This window comes from Rutilus rutilus (genome assembly GCF_951802725.1).
Source record: "Rutilus rutilus genome assembly, chromosome: 2".
Taxonomy (NCBI): domain Eukaryota; kingdom Metazoa; phylum Chordata; class Actinopteri; order Cypriniformes; family Leuciscidae; genus Rutilus; species Rutilus rutilus.
This window is the reverse complement of record NC_140210.1, coordinates 17,629,197-17,644,388: the sequence shown is the minus strand read 5'-3', so window position 1 is coordinate 17,644,388 and position 15,192 is coordinate 17,629,197. Positions and strand designations below refer to the sequence as shown.

The following is a 15,192-nucleotide window of genomic DNA, read 5'->3' as shown; positions in this document are numbered from 1 at the left end:
ATCATTAGTGGGGAAGGAGAGTTTATTTTGTCATAGAATAAAACATGAAAATATATTTTTGTGTTAAACACAGATCTTATTTCAGACATTTAACCAAAATCCCATTCAAATAAACCCACTGACTTCAGGATGATGGAACCAGCTAAAATGTGCACAAATGTTTTAACCTACAACAATCTTCCCTGCAGCGCTCTTTTGTCATGACACTTATAGTTTATATTATAAACTATATTAGTTTCTTATAGCCACTTTAACCGATTTGGTGGGTTCATTCAATGAAGAATTCGTCAGACTAATTCAACATGCGAATTCCATGGGTTTCCAATTTCTGAGTTTCATTAAAATAGCCGACTCAAATCTGAGAAAGTCACGATTCGTGATTATGCAGGTTTGGCTTTTATGGGACTTTATGTTTGAAAAACAGTGCATATGATAGTGACATGCGTTAGTAACATGTTTATGTGAACAGTATGTGGCATGTTAACTTACAGAGCCACAGGCCTGAGACAAGCTGGCATGATGTATATATGACTGTGTGTGTGTGTTATAATGTGTGTGTTGTAAGTCTCAGTAGGTTTTGGCATGACATCCATGGGCCATGTGACTTGAAAGCAGACAGAGAATCTACGCCCGACGCACTATAGAAAACTTGGCAAACACTCACAACCTCTGATGTTAGACACGTCATGGGACGCCTAGACCAGGATCCCATCACAGCGATTTCTAAATTCTCTGTCCCAGCCAAATGGTGATGTCTAACTTTTCAAAGACAGCTTAAAGACTTCCCAGCTGCCTGTACCAGAACGCACCATTTTTGAAGAACCTTTAGGTTTAGTAGGCATGCTTTATGTTTACGGGCCCACCAGGTCTTCAACTAATTAAGGCTGACTACCAACACACAAGTCGACGTGTCTTAATGAAAACCGGCTTTCAGCTTACAGTGTGAAAATGTGGTAGTTTATAATTGCATTCAGAAAAGAGAGCGAGTCAGCCAGCAGAACGAAAGACTCTTAAATGTGTTGATTCTTGCCTTTGCATTCTTGGCATTTCTCTTCAACCCTTTTCTGTCTTATAGTTTTTTCCTCTCGGTTCTCATGCGAAGCGGCCAATGCCAATTCCCTCAGATTTGGTTTGGCTTTAAACGCAAAGAGGCCGGGCACTCTCCTCCCTTCTCCCTCTCTCATTTCCTGTGTTTTTTTCCCCCCTTCTTTCTCTCGCTCATTCTCACCCAGTCTGCTCTCTTCCTCCTCGCTCGCTCTCTCTTTTTTGAGACTGGTTTTAGAGGGTTCCAGTAATTCCTTTGTCCTTTAAATAAATAATGCAAAGCACAGCTTCCTCTGGCTTATGTACGTATGCACATTTCACCGCATTACAAAGATCTCTTGATGAATAAAATCTGCCTGGTCAAGGTTAAGGAAAAAGAGTGCTGGGAATGGGCACTGGAGAAAAACCATTGAAAACATGAAGTTACTGTAAAATATTCCTCAAGTATTAATAAAAGAGTTCTATACTTAAAAGTTTTTTGTGTTTAATATTGAAACAGATCGGAATCTGGTTGCATGTTAATTTTTAATTTGAGCGTATCAGGATTTTAAATCATCTGCCCTGTCTGAATTTTAATTATCCCTGAATATTAGTGAGGAAATGCACGCTATGCCCCCCACCACCCCCCCCTCGCCATCTCACCCTTTGTTTCTCCTCTCTCTCCTCATACAGCTGGTGTATGCAGGGTGCCCCTCCCCCACCATTTGAACAAACCAATAAGAGGGCATATCAGCCGACCCCCCCTTACACACCTCCCTACCCCCATCCTCTCTCTCCCCATCCCCCTATCCCTCTCTCTATCACTCCCCCATATTTCCTTTCAAAGCAGCCCCTCTTGCTGCCATCTCTCGCCCAATCTTTAAATTATCACTTCAGAACACGCCTACTATATGTGTAGTATCTATTCTATGCGTTTCAATGTTACCAGGAAGGATCTTACTTTGGGCTCAGGGCTTACAAATTAAGAGATAACAGGACATCGTTAAATAGTGCATCATAAACGCATTCTGGGAAGCATATGATGTGCATGTGACTTTCAAAAGAAAGTGAGATAAATACAGTGTGTCAAGATGGGATTATAAAATGGAACTGTGTGACTGAAGACTTCTTTAAGAAATTGAAAAATGCTGATCTGTTTACTCATTAAATGTCGTGATGAACCCAGAACACATTTATTTCAGGGTTAAATCAGTTCATCTAAATGAAAGAAAGAAGAAGGAGCTAGGTTAAAAAGCAGCCCCTCTATCTCAGGACATAATAGCCTGCTACTAGGCTACATGTTCACATAAATTTGATACTTAATCTAAAATACACGAATCCAAAGACCAAGGGAAGTTAATCTAGAATCATGTCACTTAAAAGTAAACATCACACTTTTGTCAGTTTCATTAAATCTTCTTTTTTGCCTTGCCTTGGTCGACTTCTATGTCCACACACTATTGCTACTAGCCAAAAAGAGGCGTGATCAGGTTTAAATGTCCAACAACAAGCCCTAGCCTAGAGAATGGCCCATGTTTACCACTACAGACGAAGCAAATCAAACGTTTGCATAAATCGAAAAAGTGCAGGGGATATTTAAGTGAATAGAGGCAGTTTACACGTGTTGTCAAGATAAATTGGAGAAGCATCTAACATTTGTAAATTATTCACGCGTTTCCCCTTCAGCGGCGCATCTCTCTATTTTGCATTCCCTTCAGTGCTCCACCTAGACTAGAGCAATAGAAACACGATCGATTAAATAGGCATCATCTAGCTATTTAATATTAAATAATAATAACAATTATTGTTAAAATACATTTATAAATATATAAAATATATAATAAATAAATATATATAATAATTTTTATATTTGCTAATTTATTTCAGAACTTTATTTTAATTTGAACTTTATGCCATTAAAGTTGGCAATAATAAGAAACAAAACCAGCACAAGATAATAATATAAATAATATATAGTTTTTAATGGTCTACGGTTGGACAAAAAGGTAGGCTAAACTTAAAGACTAAAGAAATTTCAGTCTAAATATGGGGACATTTGAAGATGATGACTAGGCTATTTGATTGGCATATTTCGTGTTTTAATCATTCATCAAGCAAATCAATAAGTAGGCTATATGTTTAGTAGGCTAATGACGCCATGTTTACCTAATTAGAAATCATTATTAAGCCTATTAGTTTCGAATAAAATGTTGTAGGATAAATGAGTAATATTTTTCTGAACTACTTTAATTTGTAGCATATAGGCCTACATATTATTCAAGTCTTAGACACACAATGCTAAAAAAATATGTTAGATCTAATGATCCATAAATATAGCAATAGCTGAAGAAAACACACCATTTTGTACCTTTACAAAGGTCTGCCGAAATGTCAGATATAATAGGCCTGCGAGGCCTGAGAGTGCAGTTATGTATTTTCATTGTTTTAAGAATGGTTTCCCTTTTATAGTCTTTGGTTTCAGTTGAAAATTGTGGATTGTGAAATGGGCCTCGTTTGTGAACAATTTGGGTTAGAGAGCATTGTGTTTGCGCTTGACCGACTCTGTGCTCGGCTTCTCTGGTCTGCTGTGCTGTGGAGCTGTGAAATCGCGCTGATGGTCTGTCACATTATTTCTCACTGACACCGTCTGAGCGGAGGAGCGCCACGCCAAAAGATCAGCTCAAAAACACTTCATAACGCACAGCTCCACTCAGCTCCGGGTGAGTTCCGCTTTTCATTTTATAGATAGTATATACATGCGTTTGTTTGAGTGGGAGGAGTGGAAAAAAGAGCCCTTTTTAACCGTTTTTTCCACTGATGTAAATATAATTAGGGAGTTTAAAACGCTTCGCCTCTCACGGATCGCCACAAAACAGTTTATAAATATCAATGTGTGTCTCAACCCAAGCAGATTCATCAGCGATGAGCCGATGTTCAGGACGGGACATGTGGCCCTGAGGTTTTAAAGGACGACAAGGGCTTTATTTGTTGTAGTTTTGTGAGACTAAAGGCAGATGGTGGACTAAAGCCAGCGCGACGTTCACAGCTAACATAGGCTAATGCATCTACATGGCTTCACTCTAAATGTGATTCAAATCGGTTTAACACTGTGTGGATGAGCAAGGCGTGTTGTGATAGAGTGTGTTTGTGTGTTAGGTGTGTTAAAAACAGCGGTAGACAGGCAATATTATGTTTATTTGTGTGTTTTTGTGTAGCTGGGAGCTAACGCTAGCGCTTCACGGAAGTGTCTGATAACCAGCTGCTCCCTCTTACTTGTATACTTTTATTTACTTACTTTATTTAGCATAAACATAACGCACGTGCGTGCTGTGTTGTGTAGCGCGTCGCAGCTAGTTTTTGTGTTGTTTTTAGTTCTTATTTCTCCTTTGGTATGACTTGGCGTGGGTTTGAAAGTTTGGAAGTCTAAAATGTTTTTAAAATGCTTTAAATATCATTCAAGGGACAGCAAGCCAATTTATTGAGATTTTTATAATAGTTTTGCATGTAGTAAGTAGGCCACGCCTAGAAGGAATTAAGTTACTAAAACAAAAAGAGGCTTTTAAACCGTTACCAGTTTTAATAATCTCCAGTTCTTCAGTATTGCATCGTCCCATTACATTACTATAAACGGTGAAAAACTATTTATTTATAAGACTTAATACATGTAATTTCACTGTACTGTATTAAGGCTTTAAAGTTAAATCATCAAATGAACCAACTTTTGTTTGTTCGTAACTTAATACTTGTTTTTTTTTTATCAGTTAGTATTGTAGTATTTATTTTGCGTAATGTTTCTGTAATTATTTAATAGCTCAAATCGACATTGATTTATAAAATTTAATCACGTATGTAGCTAGAAACTATAAAAATACGGTGACTAATGCGCACTAGTGATGTTTTACTGTGAAATTCTGGCATCCAATACTGTTTGATTTTTACTGTAAATGTAAGTTTACGTAAGAGTCCAAAACGTTTTTACTTTTTTTTTTTTTTTTTGGTTTGTTCAAATGTTTTAGCAACTCTCTGGTGTTTTAGAGTCTTGTAATACTAAAACATTTTAGTTTTGTAAACGTTTTAATGACTGTATATTTAAACAGTGTTTTTGAACTTAATGTTTGTAAGCATTTTAATGATTGAACGTTTTTTTTTTTTTTTTTTTATCAGTGTTTTTAAACTGTGTTTTCTGGCGTGGAATCGGAGAGGAGGAAGAGGGGGAATCGTATAAGCCCGAAAGGAAATGCCAATCGCCACTACTGGTCATTCAGCATCTCGAGAGCCCCGCGTCTGTTCCCCGGACCCCGTTCCCAAGCGTGCTGATTTATGCGAGGACGCAGGGGCCCACCCAGCGGAATACGGGGGTTCGGAGGGGGGCCACAGCCTGGGCAGCACTAGACTTTCTGGAGCGCTTGAGAGCTCCTCTGCGGCGTCTCATTCCCCTCCCACTTCCCCTTTCCACCACCACCACCATCATCATCATCATCACTCCTATCCAGTGACTATGGAGCCACCCAGGACTCGATCACGCTCGCGGTCTGGATTTTACCACGGTGGATTATCTAACTCGAACGGTAATGCTGGGAGTGGCGGTGGTGCGTTAAGTCCAGCTGGAGGAATAAGCCACCACCACCACCACCACCACCACCACCAACAGCAGCAGCAGCAGTTCGGAGCTGCTCATGGACACATGGAAAACCTGCGCCCACCCGGGAGCATGCTTTCCCCAGGCGCCCACAGACACGCAGGGCCTGGAATGCACAGAAACTCCGGAGCAGGTAAGACGGGTTTTAAACCTCCAGTCTAAATTTTGGGTTATGGATCTCATTTCATCTTGAGGGTGGACAATAAACATGAGTTTTTTTCTAACACTATCATGTTGTCACATATTTGGTTGTAACATGGTTTACGGGGGCCAACTGTAGTTGTATTTGACCACATCTGACAGGATAGGGGGTGAAGATATCAAGGTATGGGCTTTACTACATTTAATTAGTGTAGTGTTGTTGTATGGAATTCTGTTGGACTGACTGAACACTATTTATGGGTTTTTCAAAATGGCATTTTATATCAAATGTACAGTATATGTGCACATCCATGCAACCTTCTATGACACCCACTCAACACTACCTCACAAAATTGCTGGTATAATTTTTATCAGGGCTGTAGCAAACCTTATAAATGTAATTTTATTTATTTATGTATTCATTATTATTTCCAATATTTGTTGTGATGATAATCAACACTTTTTAAATGAAACAATTCAATGTTTTTATAAAAAAAAAAAAAAAAATAGCTGCAAGTCAATGGGTTGAATATGAAATGGATCTCCTTAACTTTTGAATATTGTAATACAGTAAGGCAGGGCATTTCAGTCTTAAACTAGGTGTTGTGCCTTAGCTTCTTTTAAAAAATGGAAAGTTGCATGCAGGCTTCATATGAGCTCTGATCTCTTAATAAAGAGTTAAAGCTTTGTCAGCAAGTATGTGAAGAACTCTGCAGACTTTGTGCTATTAAGGGTCACGATTTGGGCGTCTTTCTTGAAGACAGACCAAATTGCACTCCTTATTTCCTCGTTAATGTTTGCACGAGTTCTGATGAGCCCCACACCGATCTAAGCATTCCTATTGACTCTTAACTCTTCATGGTCCATCTTAAGCGGCAGATACTCTGTCGTACAAAGGCGTGCAAGCAGAAAGACATGCATTCATTCAATTGCACAAGCTGTGACTATTCTCCTCTGTTTTAGATGCCTAATGTTGTTATTCGCTGGTCCAAAATAGCACAGGGCTTTCCTTCACAGTATAGGACAATTGTTCCCTCTGACTTTAGGGTTTAAGTTAATAATTGACCTGTTTGTCCATTGGCATCACGGTGCTTTACGATTTCTGTATAGCCGAATGGAAATTCCAAAATATAAAGTGTTCAAGCCTCTGGCATCCTTATTTCCTGCTACATGAAGGGCTTAATCTGCCACAGCACTTCCTTTTTGACATGGACGACAAGCTGGTGGGAGCAAATGCACATGTGTTCATGCACCTAGAGTTAATGTAGCCACCGCTCGTATACTGTTACGAGACAGGAGCAGGGCTTTGATGACAAACGCATGAAGAAAAAAAAAAAAAGAACTCATGGCCACTATGACCATGCATGCACGTGCAGAGGGGGTGGATTATAGTAGGCTATCTCAGGTGTTGCGCTTTAAGCTCAGGTGTGTTTGCCTACTGGCAGTTGCTTTTTGTGGCTGAGCTGCACTGCACACACACACACACACACACTTTACTAAAAAGCCCAGACTGGAAATACCTGTCTGATGGAGTGAGCATCAAGCTACCTGCTTTGCCTGCCTGCTGCCGCCACTGCACCAACTAGTCTAGCACATGTGTGTCTGAGCTTTGTTTTGGGCCATTTGTCATTAGACTTCGCTCTTTTTCTGTCCTATGATTTGTCCTCCTGATATTTAAATGCATCTCGGGGTGAGCATGTGATATTAACTGGATGGATAATAAGAGGTACTTTACCTTAGAGTGTATATGTGATATTGACTAGTTGGATATACAGTAGCTGTGTGTGTATTAGTGTATGTGTGTGTGTGTGTGTGTGTGTGATATTGACTGAGATCAGATAGGCCGCTTTGATAATGAGAGAAGCTCGGCACACTGAAATCCCCTGAGTTCAACACCATCTGCTCTCAATACAGAAGCGCCCTCTCTCTCTTTGCCTCTCCCGCTCTCATTCCTCATCCCTTTATCTCTTTTGTCCACCCGATTCCCCCTTTCATTTTCTCACACTGACTTTCCCTGTCCATTTACCCTCCTGCATATTTCATCCTCTCATCGAACTCCCATTTGCCTGTAAATGCACATGTATGCATGGAAGGAGGAACCATGTTAGACCTCCTGAGGCTTTTTTCTGCTGTAGGTGTTTGGTATTATCCTCAGCGCTGAGCAGAGAGGGAGAAAAAGGGCTATCAGGTCCCATAAAATCAATAGAGAAACGGATTTCTAGTTGGCTTGTGTGCTCTTGAGTGTCTGTGTTTGAGAATGCACTCGTGTGTGTACATGTGGACAGTTCAAGATCATTTGAAGGGTGTAGAATCCCCCCTGGGGCCGGTCCAGACCGAGCTCAGTTCTGCTGACTCTTAACAGAAATTCAGAGAATGTGTTAGAGGTGATCAAACGGATTAAGGATCTAAGGGGCCATTTACACGACACCGTTTTCAAACGGTAGCCTAATCTTTTTGCGTTTTGGCTGGTCATTTACACGACAATGGCGTTTTGAGGGGCCTGAAAACGCAAACTTTGGAAAACGGGTTTCAAAGTGCAAGTTTTTGAAACCGACAACGGTTTCATCTCCATGATAAATGACAAAATTTGGGTAATTGTGAAAACGGTGGCGTTATGCGAATATGCGCATGCTAGGCTTGCTGCGATAGTTTTTGTCGGTGTTCACTTGCGCGCACCGCCCTACACCCCGTCGTTTAGATTTTTTTTTTAATAGTAATACAAATTTAGTTCAGTTAGAGAATGCTCGATGGAGCGTGAGCCGAACGAGTGTCGCAGCAAGAGTCAGATTTCACCTCACTTCGCCCATTTCGGCTCACTCTTGACTGACAAGACAATGGCAGAAGATTTGGTTTCAAAGCGAAATGTAAAAGCGTGTATTTAAGCGAGTTTGTCATTGTATGGTTTTGTGTTTTTCATTAAGAATAATAATCCCACCATTCAAGCAATTGCCCACATCCAAATTGGCGCTAATTCGAGCGGCCGTGCGCATTTTACTTTCGAATTAGCGATTTAAAAGCGAGGTGCAAAAGTGGTCCCTCCCCCCAGTGATACTGTTATTACGGGTGTTGTCACACATTTATTAACCGGTGGGAAAATTTCCTCAGTCACATCCCTGGCGCATGCTTATAACATGTTCAGTCTATAGGCGCGTGGTGTTTCTTTACAAAGTAACATCGCCAACTACTGGCCTGGCATGCATAATACAGCGTTTTTAATCTTTTCGCGGATCCGCGTGAACAGGGATCATTTTGACAATGTTGTCGTCTCTGTGAAAAAGTGCAATTATGTAATTTTAGTATATCGTTGTCATGAAAACCCTAAAGCTGTTCTTTCTACCTCTTCCAATCAAAGATTAATGTTTCCTATTTTCAAATGTTGAGCGATGCCATAGAACCATCATTTTGGGTTCCCCAAAATAGCCTTTTTAGTGAACAGTTCCAGTTTAGTGAATAGTTTTAGTGAAAGAACCACTTTTTTTTTTCTTAGTGTGGTCACAATAGCAAGATTTTGCCAAAATTGTGAGAAGAAAATAAACCTAGCATAGCGAAGAGATGTATGATGCATACAGAAGTCACTTTCAAATGAAGCAGCTTTCTGTTGTTGGTCAGTGTTGTGTATTCACATGTACAGCTTGAACATGATCAAAGTCTTTTGTAAATTATTCAAAAGGGTGGGAAAGTGTGATGTGACGTTTGAGTCATAACTCAGCAATTTGACTCAATCTTTTCAAACAGGTAGGTAAATTAATCTGGCAAAAAACATAATTGGTGAATTAGGGCGTTTTCATTCCTTTCAGTGCTCTTTCAAAACAGGGACTATCTCACGGTGAAACTGCTGCCCCACAGATTTAGTCTCCAAATGTCCATCAACTTTATAACATGCCTATCACTTATCAACATATTTCAGCCTTCAAGGCTGTCTCGTTCTGGTTGTTTTAATGCAGATTGGAGTGCAATTGATTCATGTGTACATATATGAACATGACAAACAAAAAGAAGATGCAAGTAAAAAGCTTTTGAATCAAATGCTCCAAATTAACTTGTGTGAAAATACCCTGAAAGGTAGGGTAAGCAATAATCGAAAAATGCTGTTGGTCGTACTGACACAACCAGACACAACAACAAACGTGTAGCCAATCAGCATTAGGTGGAGGAGAGAGAACGAGCCAGATTTGAAGAAAGGCTGTAGAAAGAGATCGCTGAGAGACATTACAGAAGAGAAAAGCTCATAAGAATATCACTGGCAAATTAAGGGTTATGATCAGGAAAGAGCTTTAGGATCCGCATTAATATTAGCAAAGCTTTCCAGTGCTGGAGTGAGCGAAGCGGGAAGGCCTGAACTTATTTAATTTTTTTTTTGCTATCCTTTTGGCTGTGGTTTACTTGAACTGTTACTATTGGTTGTGATAATCTGCCAGTAGGTCTGTGAAGTTGGAGACTGTCACAGTGTTTTAGAGCTAGACATAATCTCAACTCCTGCGAATTCAAAGGACACACTTAAGATGGCCGTGCCTTGTTTATCAGGCTTCATGACTCTCATTTAGGGCCGACCGAGCTTGTATTATGAGGGCCCAGCTGGTCCCCAGAGATAGTGTGGGTTGTTTTGTGAGTCCATTCCCGGTTTTAGTCTCGTGGTCCGATCTGTAGTAGAACAACAGCTCTATTTTAGCGCACTCAGCTCTATGAGACACTTGGGCCCAAATCAGAACATTGCAGAACTCCACTTAACATGAAGACAACTGTTGCTGAGGGCTCAAAATCAAGCCGGTGTCCCTGAAGGACTCTTCAGTTTTCACCTTGAGTAGATCTGCGTCGTGTGCGCGCACACATTCGCGAGGCGGGCTGTTCAGCAGGCAAGGTGCAGCGCGGGAGATGAGCGCTGGGCTTTGTAGTGTCAGTAAGCTGTTTTAATTGGACTACGCTCCTGATCATTATTTAAACTAGTAGTGCAGTTTGAGCATTAGCACAAGTCCTCATCCCTACCTCTCAATAAACCATTCAGAAAGCACGGCCGTTTCCTTTCAGCCCAGGAACAGAGGAACAGGGACGAGTGTTAAAAGGAAGGCTGGAGGTTTTCTCCTCTCCTCTACTGCACTGACCTGGCACCATCTTCAGAGAGAAGTGAGCGCGGACAAAAAAGCAGAACAGATGCTCAGAAGTGCTTACAGGTGCCAGGTGTGTTGAAAGAGAAAAAGGATGAAGGTGGAACGAGGGAGAGGATGGGTTTGCGGTTGAAATAAATTACATGATTGACTATTATAAGCTCCTTTTAGACTGTAATTTATGATATTAGCCTTTATGATGATGTGTCTCTCTCTCTCTCTCTCTCTCTCTCTCTCTCTCTCTCTCTCTCTCTCTCTCTCTCTCTCTCTCTCTCTCTCTCTCTCTCTCTCTCTCTCTCTCTCTCTCTGTCTCTGTCTCTGTCTCTCTCTCTCTCTGTCTGTCTGTATATATATGTACATACACTGTCCTCACCACAGCAGTAAGAAGCTTGTTTCATCACTCCAGTGAAATAAGGGTGTGAATTCAGCTGGAATTTGGCTGGATTCATGTCGTACAGACAGCCAGCTGTCAGAAAGCCAAGCATTTTGTATGTGAGAGCATTCACTTATTTTCTTGAAGTCTAAACTCAACTAGATGTTATAAAACTGGTACTAAATGGTGATTGATCAATACAGGGTTCCAGATGCGTGAAAATACGTTAGTGTACCACCATGACAAGGAATATGAATTGTGACGTGTCAGGGGCTATAGTTGTTGAATTTGCCTAATAAAATAACATTTTAATAAAAATGTTTTAACTTTTGTGTGATGATAAATTTATAGAAAGTAAAGTAATAAACCATTTTTGAGATGAGGTGAGGAAAAAAAAGTAACACAAGATGTTAACAATAATGCTTTTAGTACAAGAAAAGTGCTTGTTAAAAATCCTGTAAAAGGTGAAGTGTGTTCTTTTTTTTTTTTTTTTGCTAGAAATATATTTAAAAATATTGGATAGGCCTAATTGTTTTAAGATTTGCTCCGTTACTTTAATGTTTTTACAGTTTGATGTTTTTATAATTTTGCATATTATAGTCAAAGTAAAATTACATTTTTGTAGACCAAAAATATATATATTGCCCAGTCTCTAGTATTAGTACTTCTGTCCGTTCATGCAGTCAGTAGTGTCTCAGGCTTTGAGCTACAGATAGATAGGAGTTGTGTTTTTCCTTATCTCACGTGTTGTCAGATGGATATGAGGGAAACCATGAGTAGGGAACGATGAATCTCATCCATGTATGTGGTGTTCAGGGCAGTAAAGCTCTCATACACACTCTTATTGCGTTACTCTCTGAAAAACTTACACTCACACTCCATTTTCATAACAAAAGAGTCTGTTTGTTTTGGCTGCTTTTGTCCGTCTCCAGGCAACCTCTTCAACAGTTCCGTTTTGAGGACTCCACTCGCCACTTTGTATCTGGACGCGAGTATCGACCGGCAGGCCTGTCAGCAAACCTATAGTCCGTAATGCTAGAAATATGAATATTGACTTTACTTAATGATTCTGTTCACAATTCTTTTGATCAAATTGTTTCTGAATGGGATTTCCCTTGCTTAACTAAATAAGTTTGACCTATGCATAAGCTCCCACTCTAGTCCACCAAGATTGGTTTCTGAACATTAACTGCAGAAATGGGTCATCAAGTCATCATTGGCTCAACCATGAGCATATTAAAGCTGTATTCTGTAACTTTTTTTGGGTTAAAAATTATCCAAAATAAATGTGAGCAAGTACATAACCAGCCAGTGTTCAAAACTATCTGCTTGCCTTAGCTCGATTCAAAACGATAAGCTTGTAATAATGTTTTTAACTCCAGTGGTACTGGTGGATTTCCACGGGAGATTCGAGCATGTCTTTGCGTCATTACGTCACATCTGTACACATAAAGAAGGTGTCTCGGCTAGTAGGCTATATTGTGTGTGAGGGTGTTGGAGGTGGAGATTTATAGTCTTTTCTCGCAGCACTTGATATAATTAAACTTATCAATTTGATGGCGGATCCAGAAAGGTTCAAACGACAATCGCCAGTGACAACTGGAGATTCACCCGTTGTAAAATGCAAAAGACTTCGGAGTGGCTACAGAAAAAGAGACTGCAACTGCACGGTTTGACGTGATATGATAAGCGATCGTTAGATTTAATCAGCGCGATTTACTGCAATGCCTTTTTTTTTTTTTTTTTTTTTTTAGTTAGTCAGAACAAAAGTGGATGTTACTTACTTGGTCAGACGACATTTTCCGATGAAAATTCTTATGTTGGTCATGCTTTCAAAAAGTAGAATCTGTGATTGCGAATGACAGTATCCATACAAGGGACGGTATGAAAATTTCATATCACGATAATAGTATTAGTGATCAAAATTATCGTGATTATCAATATTATCACGGTTTTGTTAAAACGAGATGAAAGTGTTAAAAAATAACTGATGCTCACACTGAAAACATTTCAACAAGTTTTATATTTGAAAATCAACAAACAACAAATAACACAAGCAGCTCTATGCACTTTTTTTAGCAAGATTATATTCTGTGGTATTTCCTTCCTTATAATGACCGTCGTCAATAGCAACGCATTATAACACAGCGCACATGTATCACAACGGACGCGCTCTCTCGTTTCATTCAAATACAACTTGCCGTCTTGCGTCTCCCGTTTTCGATTGTATTGAAAATGAAATCAGAGTTGATTTATTGTTTACTGAGTTTGATAATATTTTTGTGATCATGTAAGATTTAAAACATTAATCTGCCTTCCGCCATTCCTTCTCGAATAAAAAAACAACATTGCGCGCTGCGCCTGCGTCAGACTGTTGCTGGACAGGATTTACAGTGAGTTATTAAAATCGAGATAATCAAACACGGTTTTAATAATTCAATTTTAAACGATAATACTAACCGTCAGTACATTTTATCGTGGTTTATAGTGAAACCGGTAATCGTCCCATCCCTAATCCATACCGGCGCGGTGACTAACAGCCGCACATTCTCCTCAAAACATTAGATTCATCCGCACTGTGCCGTGCCGTGCCGAGGCACAACCCACGTAAAGTTGATTATTCCGCGAATAACTGCAATTGCAGATTTCGAGCCGAAATGGCGACAAAGAGGTAAAACTACGGACTGCAGCTTTAACATCAAGGCACTTTCAGCAACTATTATTGAGCAAGTTCAGCATGAATTACAGCAGTATGCACTGGTTGCCCAATCATAATTGACTCATTTTCATATAGAAGATGTTAAAGGTACAGAAATGGCTTGTTCAATTCTAAGAGTCAGAGAGTGGGTTAAAATGGTCACAAATCTAATTACGACTTTTTCTGGACTGCCAACACTTTTCTGTAAAGTGTCTCTTAAAAAACTTTGCGTTTTTTACATTTACTTAAAGTGGACTCTATTAAAGGTATAGCGGAGGATTTTCTTTTTCCGGGTGGATCATCAAGACTATTGGTCCTCCTAAGTGTCAATCATTCTGGTGATATGTTTACGTAAGGCCGTCGTACGTGCTCGTGCACACGATTCACACGATGGCGTGCGCTCAAAACACAGGTTGGGCTTCCCACTGATGCCTCAGTCGCGAAGTTTCTACTTGACAGGTAAAGTTTGGCATGCTATTTGGAGAAATCCATTTAAAATCACTGCTAGTAAAAGTTAATGTAAGCTATGATTAGCTCGTGCATGCTCTCTCGTGCACACGTTTAATAGGCGTTCCCTCTCGGGAGCAGGTAGAGTGTTGCGCATGTCAATTTTTTCAAAAAGTGGAGAGGGCGGTTCTTTTCTAAAATTCGGGAAAATCCTCCGCTATACCTTTAAAAAATATTGGCACTTACAAAAGGACTGAATTCTGGAAAAAAAAAACATTGGAAGAAAATTCACCAAAAAAGTAACCATCTGCTTGATTTGAATCATGAGCAAAATTCAGCGTAGTCATAAACTGGACTGGACTTGCCACTGATGCAGCATATTCTTATGGTCATTAACTGCAGTTTATATATATATATATATATATATATATATATATATATATATATATATATATATATATATATATATATGCGCATATGTATATGTGCACCCAATTTACTTTTCTTTGCATAGTTTCTGTGTCAATTGTCTGTAAATAAAGTCAATCCAGACTCTTGATCCATTGTCATTACTGAATGGGTGCAAATCAGGACTTGACTCCATGTTCGACTTGCCCAGTGTGGGACACCATTCCAGTGTCTGTCTTTATAGGAGCTCCATCCTGTGCTCGGGTCTTTGTGTTTGTTGGAGACCAAAGCATAAGTGTGGCTTCCCTCAAACCGCATTGCCCTCCTCGTCTATTTGTAAATCTCACATCTGACGTCAGTC

General features: G+C 39.8%; 1 protein-coding gene across 1 annotated transcript in view; it reads left to right on the top strand.

Moving 5' to 3' along the window:
• The first annotated feature begins 3,654 nt into the window (after positions 1–3,654).
• rnf38 (ring finger protein 38) overlaps positions 3,655–15,192 on the top strand; it is a 22,629-nt gene continuing 11,091 nt past the window's right edge. The window contains exons 1-2 of the mRNA XM_084401563.1: positions 3,655–3,743; positions 5,188–5,818. Of these exons, the coding sequence (XP_084257689.1) occupies positions 5,261–5,818 (558 nt within the window). The 5' untranslated portion in view covers positions 3,655–3,743; positions 5,188–5,260. The remainder of the gene's footprint in view (positions 3,744–5,187; positions 5,819–15,192) is intronic.